Source organism: Theropithecus gelada, chromosome 8, assembly GCF_003255815.1.
Source record: "Theropithecus gelada isolate Dixy chromosome 8, Tgel_1.0, whole genome shotgun sequence".
Lineage (NCBI taxonomy): Eukaryota > Metazoa > Chordata > Mammalia > Primates > Cercopithecidae > Theropithecus > Theropithecus gelada.
The window spans coordinates 68,727,075-68,751,265 of NC_037676.1; the positions used below are offsets into that span (position 1 = coordinate 68,727,075).

The 24,191-nt window shown below is 42.5% G+C and overlaps 1 protein-coding gene across 2 annotated transcripts in view; it reads left to right on the top strand.

The window, feature by feature from the left end:
• ADHFE1 (alcohol dehydrogenase, iron containing 1) overlaps nucleotides 1–23,427 on the top strand; it is a 36,770-nt gene extending 13,343 nt beyond the window's left edge. For both annotated transcript variants that reach the window (XM_025393456.1, XM_025393457.1), the window contains 8 exons: nucleotides 1,779–1,856; nucleotides 3,363–3,468; nucleotides 6,393–6,545; nucleotides 8,510–8,608; nucleotides 11,320–11,398; nucleotides 11,573–11,669; nucleotides 14,909–15,066; nucleotides 22,899–23,427. In XM_025393456.1, the coding sequence (XP_025249241.1) occupies nucleotides 1,779–1,856; nucleotides 3,363–3,468; nucleotides 6,393–6,545; nucleotides 8,510–8,608; nucleotides 11,320–11,398; nucleotides 11,573–11,669; nucleotides 14,909–15,066; nucleotides 22,899–22,982 (854 nt within the window). In that variant the 3' untranslated portion in view covers nucleotides 22,983–23,427. The remainder of the gene's footprint in view (nucleotides 1–1,778; nucleotides 1,857–3,362; nucleotides 3,469–6,392; nucleotides 6,546–8,509; nucleotides 8,609–11,319; nucleotides 11,399–11,572; nucleotides 11,670–14,908; nucleotides 15,067–22,898) is intronic.
• Nucleotides 23,428–24,191: the final 764 nt, after the last annotated feature.

The window sequence follows — 24,191 nt, forward strand, 5'->3', positions numbered from 1 at the left end:
TTCTGGTGTTGACTCAACCCTTTCTTCTACATAATGGCTCTTCAGCTGACCTCAGGCTTTGTCTCTTCCCTGGGACATGTGGCCAGCATGGCCCATCACTCTGGGTGACATCTGCTCTGTGGCTACCCAGGGCACAGACATACAAATCCAAATCAGAATAGCTCATTTGTTCCACAGGGGACCTTGAGATTTTCTGGTCTTTTCTTCTCTGCCATTTTTATGGCTGCTAGCATATTACTATTTAAAGTTTTATAGCTAACATGCACTAACTGGTAACTGGGACATATCCTCAGTTTAAAGTTTTGCCCTTTCTTCTCCCCTCTCCTACCCATTGTGAAGAGGCCTTGTGATGGGATGTGAGTAAGTCGATGGCAGATGAACTGCTGTGTTGTGAATGAGGGATCAGCAGGGAGCAGCATAATTGGTGTCTGGCAAATGGAACCCTCTGGTGAAACTGTGTCAGCATCACACAGAAGGGTGATTAGTAAAGTTTAGAAACTTGACAGAACCACAAAACCACGGAGCCCAGCAAAGGCAGAGCGTCACTGTGCTTGCTGCCAAGAGGGAATAAAGATGTCTTTTAGGGAGAGCAAATATGAGTTTTGTTACCAGAGGTGCCGGGCAGCCTGCATTGACCCAGCTGCAGCTGCTTAAGCTCTGGCCCCCAAGGAGCCTGAAGTTCCCAGAGCTCACTGCTATTAATACACCACAGTTGTCACACATGTGCATGATTAACATACATATATGTTAACAAAGACACAGAAATCATACGTGCATGTTAACACAGATACAGAGATCACATACATATTAAACACACATATATGTTAGTACAGACACCATACATATTGACACTCATATTTATGCAGAAGCAGGCAATATGCATATTAAACATGACTATGTTCATGCAGACACAGAAATGCATATTAAACACACATGCATGCTAAACATGCATGTATGTTAATGCAGACATGGACATCATACATGCATGCTAACACAGATACAGAGGTCACACATACATATTAAATATACATACATATTAATATAGACACAGATATTATGCATATTAAACAACATAAACGGCCGGGCGCGGTGGCTCAAGCCTGTAATCCCAGCACTTTGGGAGGCCGAGACGGGCGGATCACGAGGTCAGGAGATCGAGACCATCCTGGCTAACAGGGTGAAACCCCGTCTCTATTAAGAAATACAAAAAAACTAGCCGGGCGAGGTGGCGGGCGCCTGTAGTCCCAGCTACTCGGGAGGCTGAGGCTGGAGAATGGTGTGAACCCGGGAGGCGGAGCTTGCAGTGAGCTGAGATCCGGCCACTGCACTCCAGCCTGGGCGACAGAGCGAGACTCCGTCTCAAAAAAAAAAAAAACAACATAAACATTCATCCAGCAGTCATGATACATGTCAAACATACAAGTGCATTAATGCAGGCACAGACATCAATGTACGTGCTAAACATACATGCATGCCAATATAGATACAGACCTCATGCATGTCTGTTAATGCAGATACAGACATCATACACACTGGACTTACATGCATGATAACACAGACACTGACATCCTACATGTTAGATTTACATACATGTTAATTCAGACATAGACATCATACATGTCAGGCTTCCATATATGTTAATTCATATACATCATGCAGACAAGAGGGTCAGCAAAGTTTCCTTCTCTAATTTTGTTCCTCAGTCCTAAGGCTGAATTAGGTATCTCCACTAACCTTTATTTAGATGCTTTATTAAAATTAATATTATTTTGTTCAAGTGCCAACTACCTCAGGAACCGGGAGTGAAACTACTGGGGTTGCCATTTTTGACTATGAACACTTGAAAGTAAAAACTGGTAAGAACTTTGCCCATAATTTTGAATTATCTCTCTTACCTTTCAACTCCACACTCTTCTTTAAATCCTAATATTTAAAAATCAAGCAGTTATGATACAGTTAGAATAAGCCCCAATGTTCTATAGCAGAGTAAGGTGATGATAGTCAGCAACAATGTGTTGTATATTTCAGAGTAGCTAGAAGAGAGGACTTGAAATGTTCCCCAAAAGTACTCAGAGTGATGGATATCCCACATAACCTGACTTGATCATCACACATTCTATGTATGTAACCAATACTCACATGTACCCTAAAAATATGTTAAATATTTTGTATCAAGTTTAAAAAGAAAGGAAAAAAATCAAGGAGTCAAGGAAAGGGTATGTATATATACACATTTTCTTTCCTTTTCCAAGTACATATAAAAATATGAAACAATGTAATAAACTTCTTTTTGAGAATTACCACTGAAAGCATATTGAAATGCCATGAATCTTAATTGGCTATTCTCTGCCCAAGTTAGTGACTGTATATCAATGATAAATGACTGTTTCCTTTCTCTGATGTATTTTTTCCATTTTAAATCAACTTTATTGAGATGTGATTTTTGTATAATAAAATGCACACATTTTAAGACTCTGGTTTGATGAGCCTTGACAAACATATATGTTCATGTAACCACCGCCCCAATCAAGATACAAAACATTCCCATCACTCCAGAAAGTTTCCTCATGCTGCGTCCCAGCAATCCCTCCAGTCCTTTTTCCAGGTAACCTCTGTTCTTTTATGCTGTCTTCTCTGTCGTGGACTCTTGGATAATGTGGTAGAAATGTCTCTCTTTTTAGTCTGGCTCAATATCCTACTTTCAGATCTTTGTAGCAGAATAAATTGACATTTAACTGCACATTTTTAGTAACTTTTCTTTTTAAAATTAAATTGCACTATCCTTTGACATTTCTTACGTTGACGATAATAATGGCCAACACTTACATTCTACCTCACAGTTTCTAAAGACTTTTACCTAATATTCTCCGTTTGATCCCTACGACAGCTCAATGAGAGCTGGAGGCCCTGTGCTATTATAGTCTAATCTTATAGAGAACTCAGAGAGGCTAAGTGACTTGCCCAAAGACACAAAGTAAGTTGCAGAGAGAGGACCAGTGGTGTACTAGTAAACTGGCTCTCTGGAATTTAATAATAAACAAGTAAGCCCTGACTTGTAGTGTTGGCCCATTTCTGTGGTGTAAATACTCTCACGATGGCCAATGACATCACTCATCCAAGAGTTGGAAAGAGATGCATACACATGGCCCTTGGAAACCAGGAGGAGCCAGCTCCAGCACACCACTGAAAACCCCAGGCTTCTGACTCTAAATCACTTTCTGCTGCTCCTTGCTGCTTCACTACATGAAAATGAACGTTTTCTCATATTTTTATTTTTAGGGTGATTTATTATCCTGAAGTCATTTGCCTTCTTAAAATGATGCCCATGGCTTCAGCCTCTACTGAAAATCCTTATATTTTAGGCATCGCTTCGAGAGCCATCAAACCCACACTGGGACTGATTGATCCTCTGCACACCCTCCACATGCCTGCCCGAGTGGTCGCCAACAGTGGCTTTGATGTGCTTTGGTAAGTGCTGGTGCTGCCTGGAGGGGCTTTTTTAGTACTGGGTCTATGGATAGTATTTTGTTGCTCAAAGCACATGCTAAGTATTCATTGATTAGCACCTCACAACACTCCTAGCTTTGGCTGTCATTACCCCCTATCCTAAATCAAAACATTCAAGCTTTAGAGGTTGGTGACTAGGTGACATCTGGTGTGGGCCACAAACCTGCTCTTCAGGATGGACCCCCCCCCCCAAGCCACAACCAGGGCCATAGGGATGCCACTAAGGGGGCAGTTGGAGCTGGTGTGCAGTGTCTCAGGGACACACCAGCTACCTTTATGGCCTCACTAACTAGGCAATGCCCAAGGCTTCATGTCATGGAAGAGGGCAGGGAACATAGCTAACACCTCCAGAGCACCCCCAGACCATGTACATTGTGTCAGCACCTCACATACATCGCCACTTCACTGCAGCTCTGTGTGATACGGGACCTTTGTTTTATTGAACAAGAAAACTGGGTTTGAGATGTTTAGTGACTTGCCCATAGTCTTACTGTATGTTCCCTCGGCTTCAGCTGCATTGTGCCGATGGCCCCCTAATCAGTATTTCTATCACAGACCTTGCTCCTGAGCTCCAGGCCTCATAAAGTCCCCACAGGCACTTCACATTCAGCATGTGCCAAATGACTCTCGTTCATCTATGTGCACGTGCACATTTTTTTCACATTTTAACACCTCCGAAATCAGGACGTATCTTAAAATGTGTGGCGTCACAGTATGTTTTCATCCTCAGTGGTATGTATTTTAAAAACAGTGCAGGCTGGGCACAGTGGCTCACGCCTGTATTCCCAGCACTTTGGGAGGCCAAGGTAGGAGGATCACTTGAGGCCAGGAGTTTGAGACCAACCTGGGCAACAAAGTGACACCTCGTCTCCACAAAAAAAGTTTTTTACAAATTAGTCGAGCATGGTGGCACATGCCTGCACATCCCTGTACAGTGACTGTCACATCCTAAGTACTTGTATACTGCTTGTCACACAAGCAGGAGGTGACAGAGTCAGAACTCACATCCAGGTCCCTCAGGGCCACGTTCTGCTTCCCTCACTATGTTATGCTGCCTGCCAAGAGACTGTAGAAAATTGTGTCTAACTCCATTCTGGTCAATATTGTCAGAACTTTGATGAGCTGTCCCCTAATAACCTGGAAAGGTGGGGAATGAGATTATCCTTCCTAACTGTAAAGTGCATAATAAATACATCGTGACCCAAAGCAGTCACCCTTAAGTGGGTAACTCACAGGCCCAAAGACTTCACTGTCAATCAAAGTCGGGAGTGGGCTCAGAAGGCAGGAGAATAATGGCAGTTGCTCTTTCAAGTACTGCCCAAAGGAAAGAACACCTGGCCCGAGGAATCTGCCCTTAAGGCCCAGTGGCCTATTCTGAAGGTAGACAAGCCATGTATTAAATCTTCGAGATAACTCCCCTCATTAGGACTCCATGGACTTCTGATCATAAAGTGGCCATCCTACGGCTTGACTGTAGGGAGAGAAGGTGCCATCTTGAAGACTCAGATGTCTGCTCAGCAGTTACGTTCCTTGTCATAAAGTATTAAGCTGACTTCCAGGCTTTACACGTAGTTCCTGTGAGCTCAACCCAGTGAGTCCGCCCCGAGAAACAAATCTGCGCTGGGATTTGGGATCTAGATGCAGTCTAGATGTGCTGCAAGACAGAGGAAACACTCTGACTACAGTGGCCTCACCGGCCACCCCAACTTCCCCATGTGGACACCTCATTCTTGCATTATTCATACATTCCCTGCTTAGAACCACAAGGCCTTCATATCCATCTACAAACTAATTTCCAAAACAATTTTCTAATGATTTGTCCAAAAAACATTATCTGCTTCTCATATGTAGAAGAGAGTAATTCCTCCATTCTAGGGAAAATGAAAGTTATACTTCGTGCAAAACATGGTGTCATCTCCCTTCACAGTCAAGTGAAAGGAGAGTGTCCCAGAAACACTACAGAGGCCCCCATGGGGAATTATACTGAAAACTATAATTCATGCGAACCATAGTTCATGTTACACTGTGTTTCCAGTGCATCACTGATCTAGACGGTGATGTCTGTTCTCTTCTGCAGTTGATGGGCTAGAAGCCATGGCAGACCGGCAGGTGGAGGCAGCTTTGAAGCTTAGTTCTTGAAATAGCAAACTCTGAGTTTAGGGTACATGAGAGGAAAAGATCTGCTTTTTCTTCAGGCCAAGAATTAATAATAATAGTGAATACTAAGGTATACAATGTGCCAGGCACTATTCACTATTCTAAATACTTTACATGTGTCAACTCATCAAATTTTCACAGCCACATCAAGAACCAGTACTATTATTTATCCCTGTCTTAGAGTCACAAGAAGGATACTGCCTCACACCAGGTCCACAGCAGAAATATCTAGCTCCAGGATTGACATCTGGGCAGCTGACCCCAAAGTCTATGTTCTTGCTCATTACACTGTAATTTTCATAGGAGTCTGGTGTAGCTATGACCCACCTTTGGCTATATGGTATTTGATCAATGCAAGGTATAAAATGGTAAATATCTTCCACAAGGAAGTCATTTTTTAGATTCAGTGCTTTTTTTGTGGCTCAAATATATAATTCAACACCATAAAAATGTATTGACACTAGAAAAGGTCCATATGTAATTTTATACATACTATTCAAAAATACTGTAATGCTGTTAATGTAAACTCAACTGTGTTAATTTATATTATAAGTAATGGCTGTTGTAGGCAAGAGGTGGGCTGGTAGAATGTACTGAGATCATCAGTGTTAGGTAATATATCCACCGTGGGTTGAGTGCCAAACAGCTCCAAGACAGTTTGTCATCTAAATGGAGGGAAGGAGGAAGACCACGCTTTCCATCTGTGTATTTTCAATATTTCTTGTTAGCCATGCCCTGGAGTCATACACTGCCCTGCCCTACCACCTGCGGAGCCCCTGCCCTTCAAATCCCATCACACGGCCTGCGTACCAGGGCAGCAACCCAATCAGCGACATTTGGGCTATCCACGCGCTGCGGATCGTGGCTAAGTATCTGAAGAGGTATGTCACCCCGAAGGGGATAGAAATAGAACAGGAGGCCCACATTCTGCCAGCACGTGAAACATGACATGCCTGAGCCTGAAATATCCTGAGCAGGTCTGTTCACCAGAAAAGCAGTCAGTGGATGCGCAGAAGCCCCAGACACCAGCAGCCTCTGGAGGGAGCCAAGGGACAGGCAGATGAAAACTGGGTCCTTCAGTTCCTAAAAGGCAAAGACAGCCAGGGGACAAACTAGGAGCCAAGCTAGGATGAAGGGCAGTGTCCTTTGAGATTTGGCTCCCCAGGGCAGAAATGAGACCCACGCTGGCAGATGTTGGCTACGCCCATCCAGGCCCCGTCTGAAGACACACAGAATCCATCCATTGAGTTAACTCAAATGAACTAAACTTAAGAAATAAATGTGGGCTGGGCACAATGACTCACATCAGTAATCCCAGCACTTTGGGAGGCCAAGGCAGGAGGATGGCTGCCTTGAGTTTGAGGTTGCAGTTAGCTATGATTGCACCACTGCACTCCAGCCTGGGTGACAGAGCAAGACCCTGTCTCAATTTAAAAAAGAAAAGAAAATAGTAGACATTGCTGTCCCAGGAGATATAAAAGGCAGAAAATGTAAAAAGATCCCTAAGAGGCTGTAAAAGATTTATGAATACAAGTATATACATACATGTATAGCTATAAGCTACAGGAGAGCAAATAGCAATCAGCTCCTGAGAGAGCAAAGATATACTTAAGATGAAAGCTGATACCTGAGATATTAGGACATACTCAAAATCGGACTCACTTTTGTATTTATACGTAATGGACAGAACAGCCACAGGTAGGCTAGGCCTAGACATGAGCACAATGCTTCCTCTGGCCTTGAGCTAGAAGCTCCACTGATAAAGGAGCCTTGGAATTGCATTTTGTAGCAGAGCAGCAGGAAGGAACCCAATACTATTTCAGGTTTGTGGGGGACTTCCAGGACAGCACAGCAGCACTTGACTAGGTCCAAGCAGACATGCATCATGGGGAGCCAGTTTGTTTGACAGGGACAGAGGCTTGGCAATGGCACAGCGGTGGGAGATAAGGAGAGACAGACAGAGGAAAGGCTGAAAGCTCCATCATCTGCTACTTCACCTTGTCATTGGGGGAATTAGGAACTAACATGGGGTTTCGGAAAGGAGGCAGGAACACCCAACCATTCCACGTGAAAGGACCATTTCAAATGAAAGGAGAAGAAAAGGCTGTGCATTTTTATTTCGCAACAGGAACTCTTACGCAAGGCAAAATTGCAAAAAAGCCCACATGAAAAGTAGGTTCCCTTGACAGTCTTCAGGCTTCTTCCCTGGGGCAAGGTTTTAGCAGCAAATGCAGGAAGGCTATGCACAATCAGAAAGGGGCTTTTGAGAATTTACTTTTCCAAAGTGGCACTGGGGACACCCAGAGCAAGCTAAGGCTCATTCAACAATAACATCCACTTCCACAATAATGTTAGCATAGAGGCGCAGCAACCACAGGGACCAAGAGGCCCCTAGTGGGTCCAATGGGAGGCAGTGTCTCAGAGAGAAAGAGCGCTGGCCTGGCCGGCAGGTAGCCCCAGGCGTCTGAGAATGTTTACATCCCTTCACAGGGCCGTCAACAGCACTGACAAATGAAGAAGAATGAGTCTCAGGGCACCTTCCTGGAGTGGCCCTCGCCATCCAGGGAGCAGCGTGTTGCCTCCCCCGGCGCTTTTACATCACATGAGCAGCTGACAGCGTATTTATTATGCTTTTGCTGAAACGGTTGATGAGAAAATATGTTTCCCTTCAGTTTTCATTTAGAAGACAAGGCATCATTTGAATAACTTGCCTAATTTTTCTTTCTACCTAGTAGCATTTCTTTTTTTTCTTTTTTGCCCCTATATCTTTCCCTAAGGCAGCTCCTTATTCTGTAGGAATTGCCAATGTTGACGTGTTATTGTTAGGTGTTTATATCATTCACAGGGCTGTCAGAAATCCCGATGATCTTGAAGCAAGGTCTCATATGCACTTGGCAAGTGCTTTTGCTGGCATTGGCTTTGGAAATGCTGGTGTTCATCTGTGGTGAGCAAATCTGAGATTTCATTTCTTTACTCAAGCTATTGCTTTAAAATTTTGTTTAATGTTTATAATTCAGGACAGGTGGTAAAATTTAAATATGCTATAGAAGGAAGAAATTTAACTTTATGTTCCTAGATGTATTCTTTTTTTTTTTTTTTTCCACTACCAGGAAACCTAAATGTATTCTTAAATTGAATGTGGTTCCTAAATGTATTCCTTTATGTTCCTAAATGTATTCTTTTTCTTTTTTTCTTTTTTCCACCACCAGCTAAAGTAGAAACCTAAATGTATTTTTAAATTGAATGTGGTTTACTGGGTTTTTAAATAACATATTTTTAAGGTATAATTCACATACTATATACAACTCACCCATTTAAAATGTACAGAACATTAGTTTCTAATATATTCACAAAGTTATGCCACCATCACCACAATCAATTTTAGAACATCTTACCACCCCAAAAAGAAATCCCATACCTCCTAGCTGTCATCCACCAAGCCCCCCACCTTCCCCGATACTTAGCAACTACCAGTTTACTTTTTCTTTTATTTTTTTTTAATTTTTATTTATTTATTTATTTATTTATTTATTTATTTATTTATTTTTGAGACGGAGTCTCACTCTGTTGTTCAGGATGGAGTGCAGTGGCACAATCTTGACTCACTGCAACCTCCATCTCCCAGGTTCAAGCAATTCTTCTGCCTCAGCCTCCTGATTAGTTGGGATTATAGATATGCACCACCCAGCTGATTTTTAAATATTTTTTAAGGAGAGACAGGGTTTCACCATGTTGGCCTGGCTGATCTCAAACTCCTGACCTTAGTTATCCTCCCGCCTCCACCTCCCAAAGTGCTGGGATTACAGGCATGAGCCACTGCACCCAGCCTACTTTCTATCTCTGTAGACTTCCCCATTCTAGACATTTCATGTAAATGGAATCATAGAATATGTGGTCTTTTGTATCTAGCTTGTTTCTTCTCTATGGACATAGATTTTCCTTTCTCTTGTTATATATGTAGGAGCGGAATTGCTGGGTCATATGGTAATTCTGTGTTTAAATTTTGAGATACTGACAGACTGTTTTCCACGGCATCTGTGCTGCTTTACATTCCCACCTGCAGTGGGTGAAGGTTCTGATTTCTCCACATACTCACCATGTGTTGTGGATTTTTTAAACTTAAATGTAGGATGTTTTCCCCCAATCTCTCACAAAAGAAAGGGATCAGAATGCTTGTCAATAGCCCAGAATTAATCTCTTTGATTGAAACTTTATTGGTATGTTGCTTTAAATTTGAAAACCATTGAACTTTGAAAATTAAGAATAGGCCTTTGCTAGGGTGAGCGCAAGGAATGATCAGCCTCTGATGATCTACCACTGATGGGAGCATAAATTGGCAACACCTTTCCAAAAAGTAAGTGAGCAAAATGTGCCCAGAGCCTGAAAAAATATTTATGCCCCTTGGCCCACCAATTCACTTCTAGGAATCTAGCCTGAAGAAATACCCATGGCTGGGCGCGGTGGCTCACACCTGTAGTACCAATTCTTTGGGAGGCCAAGTTGGGCGGATCCCTTGAACTAAACCCAGGAGTTCAAGACCAACCTGGACAACATGGTGAAACCCCATCTCTACAAAAGAAAATACAAAAATTAGCCAGGTGTGGTGGTACGTGCCTGTAGTCCCAGCTACCCAAACACCTGTAGTCTCAGCCATCCTGAGGAGGGAGGATCGCTTAAGCCAGGGAGGTCAAGGCAGCAGTGAGCCAGGATTGCACCACTCCATCCCGGGCAACAGAGTGAGACCCTGTCTCAAAAAAACTCAAACAACAAAAACAACAAAAAACTATAATATTTTCCTATTTGTTCATCAATATTTCAGGAGGATATAAAAATTTTTTCACTGAGCATGGTGGCTGGATCCTTCCTCACTTGAACCCAGGAAGTCAAGGTTGCATTGAGCTATGATCACACCATTGCACTTTAACCTGGGTGACAGATTGAGATACCATCACAAAAAAAAAAAAAAAGAAAGAAAGAAAAGAAAAAGAATTTTTCAGTAAAAACAAAAACCATGATGCCATTTCTTGATGTCAACTAAATCTAAACAAATCCTTGGGGTAGAATTCAGGCCAGAGAAATCAGTCAAACCAGAACTGATTAACATAGCCTGTCAGGCTAGAATAATCATTTCTGATTGGACTCCATGAGTATGTAACATTTGAAGGGATCTGTCAGTTACTGGTGGGGCAGATCACTGGTGGGTCAAGCTTGCACATCATCAAATACAGCACATCCTGACTCACAAAATTCCCCTGACATCATCTGGGAGCACACTGCCAAGGAGCTGCCAGGAAAAAACAGAAAACACATGCCCAGAGCTTATTACAGAAACTTCAAAGTGAATTCCCCAGTCTTTGAGATCATAATGTTAATTAATGGGTTCAGGGAGTTACTTCTGGATCAATACTTTTTAATGTCATACAATTCCATAAGCATTTGAATTTGACCATTTTCAGAGGTTTTGTTAATGAGTGCACTACATACATGTCCCAGACATCGTAATATATCCTTATATCCAAGAAAACAGAACATATCACTTTTTCAGGTAATGATACTGTCTAGAGACTGTGACAGGCATCCCCATAAGAGTATCTTTCTATTGTTGACTTGAATATTGATAACTGTATCAACATAAGGATTTTCTTTCTTTTCTAGCCATGGAATGTCTTACCCAATTTCAGGTTTAGTGAAGACGTATAAAGCAAAGGATTACAATGTGGATCACCCACTGGTGGTAAAATCATAAGAATAAATTATTTCATTAAATATTATAATCCTCCCAATTTCCATAAATGTATTTGCCAATTCTCACCTGCTCAGAGTATGGGGTAAAGTAACTTAATATCTAGAATACACAGGGAAGAACAGCTTTGTCATCTGCCAGTCACTGTGTTTCGTTTCTCCCCAGCCCCACGGCCTTTCTGTGGTGCTAACGTCCCCAGCGGTGTTCACTTTCACGGCCCAGATGTTTCCAGAGCGACACCTGGAGACAGCAGAAATACTGGGTATGAACCATTACTCAAAATTCTGTGACTGGCCAGGCACGGTGGCTCCCACCTGTAATCCCAGCATTTTGGGAGGCCAAGGTGGGTGGATCACTTGAGCCCAGGAGTTCGAGACCAGCCTGGGCAACATGGCAAAACCCCATCTCTACAAAAAAAAAAAAAAAAATTAGCCAGGCATGGTAGTGCAAGCCTGTAGTCCCAGCCACTCAGGAGACTGAGGTGGGAGAATCACCTGAGCCCAGGAAGTTGAGGCTGCAGTGAGCTGTTATCATGCCACTGCACTCCAGCCTGGGAGACAGAGTGAGACTCCCTCTCAAAAAAAAAAAAAAAAAGAACCATAAAGGACAATACCAAAAAATATTGCTTTGCAATAGCTTAATAATGAAACGTCAGGCTGGGCACAGCAGCTCATACCTGTAATCCTAACACTTTGGGAGGCTGAGGCTAGAGGATAGCTTAAGCCCAGAAGTTTGAGACCAGCCTGGGCAATACAGTGAGATCCCGTTTCTTTAAAAACACGTTTAAACATAAATATATTGATTGAAAATGTCAGTGACTTGACCAAAGCCCTATCTAGCACTAAAATTCTGTCATTATTATGCTTCTGAGAGTATTGAATCTGTTACGTTTGTAGTAATACTGTTTCCTGTTTCTATCTCAAGAGAAAGTATAATTATTTTTATTTTTTAAGGTTATAACTTTTGCTATGTTCAATAATAAAATGAATCTATATCAGGAAGCAAGAGTAAATTCCCAATTATAGAGAATCAAAACAACTGGAAACTCTTTTCATCAAAGCCTGCAAAGCTCCTGATCAATTAGAAACTTTATAAAAATATCCTGAAAGAGGAGTCTGTTTGCCATACTGTAGAATAAATAATGTCAATAATAAGACATCCACAGTACCTTTTGAATCTTACCAGAAATAAAATGATATTCAGGATAGCTTTAGTGGTAAGTAAAATGTTGGTGTTTTGCTAATACAAGAACTCTTTTAAGTAGACTTGAATATTTTATTAACTTGCAAAACATCTTATTCCGCCACTTGTGTTTAGTTAGGGCAGGAAGGGAAAGGCTAAAAAGAAAACTTCATTATGCTCTCCTAGCCCAGCCGTTGGAGAGATTATTTCCAGGGAGGTAGGAAGGACCGCAGACATCCTTCTGCAGGAGCTCCCGCTGAGCCCCAGGTGCTGTGCTGGGAATGTTAATGACACAAGCCCAGGGCAGAGAGGGGCCAGGGGCTCCATTTCCCAGAGGGTGCTGAGGGGAAACAGTGCAACTTTGCCAAGAATCTGTGTCCCTTTTCTCTTTCGGACTGGAGATGTTGTTCGGCCATATTTTGGGATTCAGCTACCTTTGTAAATATTCAAACCATGTAAATAAGTGGAGAGCTCAAATCATAGGCTACATTTATGGTAAATGGGAAAATCTTAGAGAACTTAAAGTTAACACTCCAGGCAACTGGCAACACTGCTGAGAAGGGAGTTCCTCTGTTAGATTCCAGGCTGGAAGAACCCATTGATTCTTCCTTCCTGAATGGGAAATTTTAATGTTATCTACACTTAGCTATCCCATACTATGAAATATTTTGATTCTCCATGTCATCTTAGATTTTCTTAGCTTTAGACTGATATATTCTTTTTCCTACCATCTCTTTTTTTCTGTAACACTTCATAGGAAAATGCAGAGGTTTCAATGGTGTGTTTTATGGCAGCATTCCCAGGAACATTAAAACTTCATAAACTTTGTATCATGTGTCACCACTCCACCTAATCCATATTTTAGCTGCCGCTGGGTAATACAGACTGGTCTTGTCAGGCAAGGTTTACCTTTCATCCGGCTGCTCTCCCAGCCAACCCCATATCTGGTTCTATTCATACCTTTTCCTGGATTCCTAAGGGTTCTCACTGTCATGGAAGAGAAAGCTAAAAACCAATTTAATAATGTGCTTCAATATGGAGGTGATAGGAGTCATGATCTCCTTTTGAACAATACAGGAGAAAGTGAACTTAGACTACAGTAGGAGGCATTTTGCATAGACTTCATATAATGCTACACTCTGTAGAGGGCTTTACTTCTTGGCAGTGAATGTGTTTGGCTAGAATACATGAGAATGCAGGGTGCTAAGGGTTGTGAAATCAGTTCCCTTCCTCTGGGAACTTTGTCACCCTGCCTGAGGGCAGAAACTCCTGCATGGGTCTTCCAGATTGCCATTTCCATGATTATGTGCATTTTTAAATTTTTATTATATACACACATATATATACGTATATACATATATATTTATGTGTGTGTATATATGTATATATGTATATGTATATATGTGTATATATATGTGTGTGTGTATATATATACACACATACATATATTTAATAGAGACAGGGTCTCACTCCCACGTTGGTCTTGAACCCCAGGACTCAAGTGATCCTCCTGCCTCAGCCTCCCAAAGTGCTGGGATTACAGATGTGAGCCACCAGGCCCAGCCTCTTAATTACTAATTACTAATCATGTAAAAATTCTGCCCTTATGAATCTTCTTTCATCAATACCATTATTATCTGCATATGAAACACTGTTTTCTGAGAGCCTTCATATTCTTGGTCCTGCCCAGCTGGTTCTACAATATTTATTTAGAGGAACCTACCCTGCCCTTTGGCAACAGAATCTAAAATTAAAAGTTTTATAGCTATAGAGGAGAAAAATTTTCTTCCCTGTTCACACATAATCCATTTTTGTCGTGCTTATTTTCTTCCTTTTTGGTGGTTAATTTTGGAGCTTTTGTACTTCTGTAAGCTTGTCTCACAGGGTGTTTGCAAAGGATTTATCTTTTTCTAAGATGTTGCTGTGGGAAAAGACGTTGAGCATATCGTACACCTCTAGATGTCAGCAAATTCCAAGCCTTGAAATTACATAAGCTATGTGTTCTTCAAATACTCATTCCTCCATCCTAGCACCAGCTGATTTTCTTGCCTCCTTCTGCACCTCTCTTTTTTGTCTCTTCCTCTTCTTCCCACCACACAAGGGGCCAGCATGTAGGACCTGGAGCCCCTCTGAAATATCGGAGCTAAGTGAGCTTCCCCAGCCAACTCTGGCCCTCCTGGGGAGGCACACCATGGCCCCGTGCTGGGCGTTAGGGAGACCCCGTGGGTGTGCATGGTGTATTCACTGATCTTGTGACTGAACACCACTCAGAGCCAGTTTCTTCACCTCTCCCTACAGTCAGTGCTTTATGTCTTCTAGGAGCTGATACTCGCACTACCAGGATCCAAGATGCAGGGCTGGTGTTAGCAGACACGCTCCGCAAATTCTTATTTGATCTGGATGTTGATGATGGCCTAGCAGCCATTGGTTACTCCAAAGCTGATATCCCCGCACTAGTGAAAGGGACGCTGCCCCAGGTAAGAGACCGGCACGCTCCTCACTCCCTGCGAAGGAGTCCAGCGCCCCCAGAAAGACATGCTCCATTGGTGGTGGGCCAGCGGGGATGGAAACCAGGGGTCCCCGGTGGTTCTTGGATCTCTTCCACAGCAGACAGCAGTTCTGTCCTTTCCTGGTGCAACAGAGCCAGGCCCTCGCCTTTCTGTTCATCCATACAGCTGTAGCTGAGGTGAGGCTTTTATGAAAATTTTCATGAAGGGATGGATCCTTGATGAAAATTCAAGGCAAAAACAACCAAACTGATCTTGAACTATGGCAAAATTTCCCTTTTCCCCATTTCTGTTCTTTGAAGGGCTCCTATAAATAACTATGTGAAGCTGTTCCAAAAGGACCACCAATATTATTTTCCATTGTAAAAAAGTTACAGATCTCTACTATTTTGTGAAGAATAGGCATGGCCTTTCAACTAACACTATCACCAAATTGCTTTTGATGAATGTGGGAGATTGTATACTTGATACATACCTGTGTCACTATGGATCTGGTTTCATTTCTTAAATGTTTGTGAAGAATGTAAATGGAGCTGCATCCCTAATTCAGTAGAGTCATACTAGGTGTAAAGTTTGCTCTTCCGAGGTTCTCATGAAGAGCTCTGATCCCTCAGTGGACCTCTCTTGAGCTAGCACATCAGATCCTAATAGGCCAAGGTCCTGTTCATTGCAATTCACTATAAAGCAGAGAGCTCAGAGCATGAGCACTTTATTGGTGGACCACATCATAGTCACCATGCCCAGAATACTCCTTTAGTCCTCCTGGCCAGTATGGGAAAGGCAGAGGTCACCTCAATGCTATGAGGGTATGAGGATAAGGATCTTCTGCCACATGCTAAGGCATTGTGGATCTCTCCTTGACCATGAAACAGAGTTAGCAGCTGAAACATCCACTCACACAGCAGCCCGCTTGCCACAAGTGCTGGTGCTTTTCCCTCACCCCACTCCAAGTAGGCAAGGGCCTCAAAGTAGCTTCTTCCTCCCCACTTTGCTAGTGCTTAGAATGTTGATAGCCTCACCATTCACTTAAGATAATATTTGTGACCCATCTAATTGGGTGAGCAGCTCAGCTAGTTTATCATCACCAAGCAGAAATTCAGGTCCCAGTGTTGGTAGAACTTCCAACTCTCAAGAAAAATCAGCAATCTGGATGTTTGTGTTGAATTCCCTGGTTTCCAATGCACAAATGAAACGTAGTCCATGAGCCACCAGTTTCCCTGATTTGGATTCAGGCTCAATGAATTCAATTGCATCTAGAAATAGAAATGAACAAGAAACAAAGGAGTCTCAAAGTATAGCAGAGACCCTGGACTAACCCTTAATTCTAACCCATAAGTCCAAGGGACCAAATCACTAAAAAAATCAGACCCTCTAAGGCCCTCACAGTTATTTTATCCAAACCTACCAGCCTGTAAGTTCTGTGAGGGCAGGAATCTGTCTGCTTGGCTCATCCATTTTCCATTGCACCTAGCACAGGCTAGTAAACATATTAAATGAACATGTACCTCCATTGCTCTCCTCCTAAGTCTTCTGTCTAGCTAAGCTTTAATGGCTGACTGGGGATAACTTTTTGAAGTTTGCTTATACTGACTAGGACTCAACCAAAGGCAGGGGAGCCGTGAAAGCTCAGGGACACCCTACACTGAATGGTCATAGTGAATTTTTCCCAGGGGAGAGACAGGGCTGGAGTGCAGTGGCATAATCATAGCTCACCACAGCCTTGACCTCCCAGGCTCAAGTGATCCTCTGTCCTCAGCCTCCCGAGTAGCCAAGACTATAGGTGTGTGCCACCACACCCGGCTAATTTTTTTTTTACTTTTTGTCCGGATGAGGTCTCACTGTGTTACCTAGGCTGGTCTCGAATTCCTGAGCTCAAGAAATCCTCCTGCCTTAGCTTACCAAAGTCCTAGGATTATAGATATGAGTCACAGTACCTGGCAGTCACCGCAATTTTAATGTAGCTTCTGGCTTTATGGCATGGTCCCAGTGACACTGTCCACCCTGCCAGGGGCCCTCCAAAAGGTTCTGCTTGTTTAGCCCAGGAAATTGTTCAGGAAAATGTGTGTGTCCACCTCCAAGAATGGTATCCATGATTTTCAGATGAAACTGTCATATCCTTGGCCATTTGATTGCTGGTCATCAGTGCACACTGACAGGTGTTTACTGTTCTAATTCTACTGCGGTCAGACTGTCACTTTCTTTTGTTTGTTTGTTTGGTTTTTTGTTTTTGAGACAGAGTTTCACTCTTGTTGCCCAGGCCGGAGTGCATTGGTGCAGTTTTGGCTCATTGCAACCTCTGCCTGCCGGGTTCAAGTGATTCTCCTGCCTCAGCCTCCCGAGTAGCTGGTATTACAGGCACACACCACCATGCCCGGCTACATTTTGTATTTTTAGGAGAGAGGGGGTTTCACCATATTGACCAGGCTGGTCTCGAACTCCTGACCTCAGGTGATCAAAAATGGCCTCCCAAAGTGTTGGGATTACAGGCGTGACCCACCATACACGGCCCAGACTGTCACTTTCGAAGCGATTCCACACAGCAGCAGATCCAGCCTAACATTTGAGACCACTCAAATAGCACTAAATGAACACTCAATAGCAAGTTGATTAGATACCACTCTGAATGCCTCCGTGCACATGCGATGCTGGGAAATCACAGATAGCAAAACTTTAATTGGACAAAACAAATTTCTTAATTTCACAAAAGATGGGAGGTAAATGGAATCTTTTGGATGTAAGTTGTGTCTTAAAGTGGGAAGCCAGATTTTCCTCAAGCTGTATTCATAAAGCACCCTAAGGCATCTGCTGCCTTTTTCCCTCCGATCATGTTTTCATGATTCAGAGAAATAGAGTTAATTTTAATTAACTAGCTCTAGGTTCACTTGGAGTCTATGTGATTGAGATATACATATATTCACAGATTGATAGGACTGTGGTAGGAATCTTAGAAATAAGCTTGTCCATTTTGCAGATTAATAACTACTATGGAATTTTGTTTGTTTGTTTGATGGCAGTGACTGTTTTACAGGAATGCTGTGGCCATTTCAGAGTTTTACACACGCAGTAGACTAATCTTCACTTATTAGCATCTCCAGGATTAAGGTAGTGAGAATATACTGGCTCCTGCAAAGAACATCGCCAGAAAGGTTATTCAATGTAGTTGACATTTGATGAAGGTTCTTTTCTGTTTAGCAGTGAGGGATTGGTTTTCTCTGGAAGGAACAACTAGGCCAGTATTCTTGACCAAACACAGCTCATACTGGTGACAGCTAATAGCAGCCCTGTGTACAGAGGCTTTCAACTGCCATAGCCAGGCTGCAAGGGGAGCAGGCAAGAATATATTAATCTTCCAAGCTGGATTTCTGAAACCCCTGGAAAGAAACATTTACATTTCAAATCAAAACATTTCATTACTGAGGAGCGCTGTCTACCCAAATGAGCACTTCCACTCCCTGGTAGACAGGCCAGCTGAAATGTTGTTATTTTATGAATGTGCTAAAAGTAGATGTCTGAATTTATTTCGTGCCCATGTTAATGAGTTGTCCTTCAGTCTTACATGCCCATAAATAATAGCACATCATTGCTTAACACATCTTAATTCTGGGAGAGTTTAGCTTTCATATGGCAGAGCTGATATGTGTAGGGTCATATCAAAAACTTAACCAATCACTGGGGGCCAGAAATGCGAAACAGAACTGAACTCAGGATTGGCTTCAAGTACTTCTAAGAGTCCTGCACTGCTCCACCAAAGATAAACAGGATCATGTCAAGGGCCTTTAAGCTTATCAGATAAGACTCTCTCCCATTATGAACAAAGTAACTTGCCGTCATCTGCAGTTATGGCAAACACTGAACTTCAGTTCTTGACCCTGCATAAACATATACATAATGAGACCCTCTGCCTTGCTATGGATTTCCAAAATTCCTTAGGGTCTCTTAAAAATCTGCTGGGATGTGACATTGTCTTTACCTCACCCATATTCATCGGCATTGTCCCCCACCCCTCCCCTCTCTCATCTGTCCCTCTATCCTTCCTTCCTTCTTTAACTATCTGTTAAATTGTGATAAAATATGTATAACATAAAATTTACCATTTTAACCTCTTTTTTTTTTTTTTTTTTTTTTGAGACGGAGTCTCACTCTGTCACCCAGACTGGAGTGCAGTGGTAGGATCTCGGCTCACTCCAAGCTCTGCCTCCCGGGGATTTTAACCATTTTTAAGTGTACAATTCCATGCCATTAAGTACATGCACAATGTTGTGCAACCATCACCACTATCCATTTTCAGAACTTTTTTTTTAATCATGCCAAACAAGTGGTATGTCTATTAAGCACGAACTCCCCATTCTCCCCTTCTCTTAGCCTTTGGGAACCTCTGTCCTACTTTCTGTCCCCATGAATTTGCCTATCCTGGATACCTCATGTAAGCGAAATCATACAATATTTGTCCTTTTGTGACTGGCTCATTTCACCCAGCACAGTGCCGTTAGTGTTCATCCATGTTGTAGCATGTGTCAGAATTTTATTCCTTTTTTATGGCTGAATAATATTCCATTGTATGGATATACTACATTTTGGTTATACATTTACCTATTGATAGACACTTGGGTTGTTTCCACCTTTTGACTGTCATGAATAATGCTGTGATGAATATTGGTGTACAAGTATCTACTTGAGTCCCTGCTTTCAATTCTTTGGGGGTACATACCTAGGAGTAGGATTGTTGTATCATGTAGTAACTCTATGTTTAACTTTCTGAGGAACTGCTGAACTGTTTTCTGTAGTGGCTGCACCATTTTACATTTCCATTAACAGTGCACCAGGGCTTCAATTTCTTCACATCCTCAACAACACTTGTTATTTTTCTTTTTGTGTGTGTGTAGAATAGCCATTCTAACGGTGTGAAGTGGTATCTTATTGTTTTGATTTGCATTTCTCAGATGACTAAGGATGGTAAGCATCTTTTCATGTGTTTATTGGCTATTTATATATATTCTTTGGAGAAATAACTAATCAAGTCCTATGCCCATTTTTGAATTGAGCTGTTTGAGGTTTTTTGTTGGTGAGTTGTAAGAAGAAATTTTTTTTTTTTTTTTTTGAGACAGATTCTCGCTGTGTCACCAGGCTGGAGTGCAGTGGTGCGATCTTGGCTCACTGCAACCTCCACTTCCTGAGTTCAAGCAATTCTCCTGCCTTAGCCTCCTGAGTAGCTGGGACTACAGGTGCACACCACCACACCCAGCTAATTTTTGTGTTTTTAGTAGAGACGGGGTTTCACTTTGTTGGCCAGGATGGTCTCGATCTCTTGACCTCGTGATCCTCCCACCTCAGCCTCCCAAAGTGCTTGGATTACAGACATGAGCCACCGCGCCCAACCAGAATAATTTTTATATCCTGAATATTAATCCCTTATCAGATATATGATTTGCAATTTTTAAAAATTTTGTTGTCTTTTCACTTTCTTGACAGTGTCCTTTGATGCACAAAAGTGTTTAAATTTTTATTCAGTCTAGTTTATCTGGGTTTTTTTCCCCTGTGCTTTTTCTTTTTTCTTTTTTTTTCTTTTTTTAGAGACAGAGTCTTGCTGTGTTGGCCAGGTTGGAGTGCAGTGGTGCAGTCTCAGCTCACTGCAACCTCCGTCTCCCAGGCTCAAGTGATTCTCCTGCCTCAGCCTCCTGAGTAGGGGGTATTACAGCTGTCCGCCACCACACCCAGCTGATTTGTGTGTGTGTGTGTGTGTGTATTTTTAGTAGAGACAGGGTCTCACCATGTTGGCCAGGCTGGTCTCGAACTCCTGACCTCAAGTGATCCGGCTGCCTCAGCCTCCCAAAGTGCTGGGCTTATAGGTGTGAACCACCGCACTGGACTCCCTGTGCTTCCAGTGTTATATCCAAGAAATCGTTGCCAAATCCAATATCATGAAGATTTTTCCCTAATTATTCTTCTAAGAGTTTTAGGGTCCTAGCTCTTACATTTAGGTTTGTTATCCATTTTGAGTGAATTTTTTGAATACATCCATCCTTCTTTTCATTCCTTTTACCTGACAAATATTGATTGAGTGCCTACTGTATACCATGCATTGTATGGTACACTAACAGAAGGAAAATAAAGTCCCTTTTCTCCTTTGTGAAGCTTACCTTCTAGTGAGGGGAGACAGTGAACATCTATAAATAAGATACAAATGAAATCATTTCAGATAATGATTAGTGTATGAAGGAAAATCTGCATAATGAAATAGAGAGTGATCTCATGGGGAAAGTGTGGAGAGAACTCCAGCCAGGCTGTTGGGAAGGTGCAGGATGATAGGGCAATGCTTTCCAGGCAGAGGGGAAGGCCCTGGGGCAGGGTCAAGGTAGGCATGTTCAAGGAACTTAAAAGGGATGGTAGGACTAAGTGAGGTGTTAGAGCTGGGGTGGGAAACAGAGCCAGATCAGGGTAGCCTTAGAGGCCATGGTTTTGTTGTAATTGCCACGGGAATTTATCTGCGAGCATTAAGCACAGGAATGGTAGGATTCAGTTTATACTGGAAAAAAATCACTTTGGCTGCTGTGGGGAGAATGACCTCTGCGGGGCAAGAATGGAGCAAAAGTGGAAACAGACATTTTAGGAAGGTTTTCAAGCTGGACAGGTGAGTGATAGCAGTGCCCTGGATGCTGGCTGTGGTACCACAGGAGGTGAGAAGCGCTCCGACTGGGGCTTCATTTTGGAGGTAGGACTGACACTCTTGCTGATGAGTTGAACTTGCAGAGCAAGGGAAAGGGGAATCAAGGTTGGTTTCTGGGTTTTGCCTGAGCTATTGGGTGTCATTTCTGAGATGAGAAAATGGGAGGAGCGGTGGGGTGGGAGAGTCAGAGTTCTATCTTGTATATGTGAACTTTGAGATGCCAGTATCTCCTCCACACCATCTTCACTAATTCAGCAGATAACTGTTGAGCATCTACTTACTGTGTCAAGCCCTTCGGTAGGCGCAGGGCAGAAAGCAGCGCACACAGCTGAGCCCCTGGCCTCACAAGCTTCCCTTCCACCACCTACACTCCCAAACACATGCCAGCAACAGAAAACATGCCCAGAGACCCGTGAAAATGGAACCTCAAATTGGACATTCCTCAGTTTCATACAGGCACCAGGGGAGTCATCGCTGTACCTTTTAGCCCCTGTCCCCGGGAAGCTACTGACCAGAATATAAACAGAAGTAGGATGTGCTGGGTGTCTTTGCTGAATTGACTCAATAATCGTTGGAGCAATTAAAAAATCACTGGATTTACTTGGGAACGCAGAGATGAAACCTTAGTTAATAGAAAAAAATGGAGTCACTTGTTGCACATAGCATGAAAGTTAATGTTCTACTGAAGTCCTTTTGAATATACCTTAAGTCCAAGTTGCAAAATACATGGTCTTAGATGTCGGGGATGACCCAGTTCTGTCTTCCTTGACAGCACTGGTTGTGCCCAGGACAGAGCTCTGTGCGTACGGAGAACCTGGCAGAGGTTGTTGACTGACCTAGTTTTGTCATGATAGGGGTGTTTTTCCCAAGGTTGGTTTGGGCAGAAGGCTGTTGCCAGGGCATCAGGCAAAGGGCAGTGGCTTTTGAAAGCTCTGTGGGGAAAGAGGTATGATGTGATATGTGATAAACCTCTGAGCTGGGGGTCCAGTCATATGAAGCATACAAGAAATACCGTTTTTAAAGATACAGCATTTATCAAGTCATTTATTCTTATGACCAAGTTAATTTCCATAACTTTGTAGCTTTTACAAACTGCCTTTTCAAAGCCCTGGGTAACTCCTTTCATTTACTGTTTCAGGAAAGGGTCACCAAGCTTGCACCCCGTCCCCAGTCAGAAGAGGATCTGGCTGCCCTGTTTGAAGCTTCAATGAAACTGTATTAGTTGTCATTTTAACTGAAAGAATTACTACTGGCCATTGTAGTGCTGAGAGCAAGAGCTGATTTAGCTAGGGCTTTGTCTTTTCATCTTTGGCATAACTTAGCTGTTACCAGTACAGGTGGGATATAAATTTATCTTGCAAGAAATTCCCCAAAGCTCAGAGTCCAGCTCCTTCCATAAAACAGGCTGGACAAATGACCACTATGTTAGACCCCCAGGGTCGACTTCAGGGGTCAGTGTTCCTGTACCAAACCCCACACAGAATACTCTGCCCCTGCTTCATGAGCAAATGAGCAAAAACTCAAAAGTGTAAATTATATTTCCTATGCCTAGTAATTCACTGCATGTCTAGAAATTTGTCTGATAGGAACATTAGCACCAGTACATACAGAAGCATGGCAAGGATGTTTCTGGCAGCACTTTTCTAATAATAAAATATTTGAAACAACCTTAAGCGTTCATTATTTATAGTATACTAGACAGTGGAATACTATGGTACTGTTAATAAAGATGAAGTAAATCTCTTGGAAATGTGTCCGTAATATACTGGGAAGCTTGCAGAAAGTAAGCTACCGAATAGTTATATATTAGTATGATCTGATTTTTATTTTTTCAACTATACATAAACATATATCTACATATACATACAAAAGGAAGATGCACATCAAAATGTTAAACGTTATCACTGGAGAAATGGAATTTGGGGTGTGGAGAACTAAGAGAAAATGTTCACTTTATTTTATTTATTTATTTTTTTTAATTTTTATTTTTTTGAAATGGAGTCACGCTCTGTCTCCCAGGCTGGAGTGCAGTGGTGCGATCTCGGCTCACTGCAACCTCCACCTCCTGGGTTCAAGCAATTCTCCTGCCTCAGCCTCCTGAGTAGCTGGGATTACAGGCACCCACCATCACACCTGGCTAATTTTTGTATTTTTAGTATAGATGGAGTTTCACCGTGTTGACCAGGCTGGTCTCGAACTCCTGACCTCAAGCAATCCTCCTGCCTCAACCTCCAAAAGCGCTGGGAATACAGGCATGATCCTCCCACCTCAACCTGCTGAGTAGCTGGGACTACAGGCATGCACCACCATGCCTGGCTTATTTATTCATTTATTTATTTATTTATTTATTTATTTTTGTATTTTTTGTAGAGACAGGGTGTTGCCATGTTGCCTAGGCTGGTCTCAAACTCCTGAGCTCAAGTGATCCTCC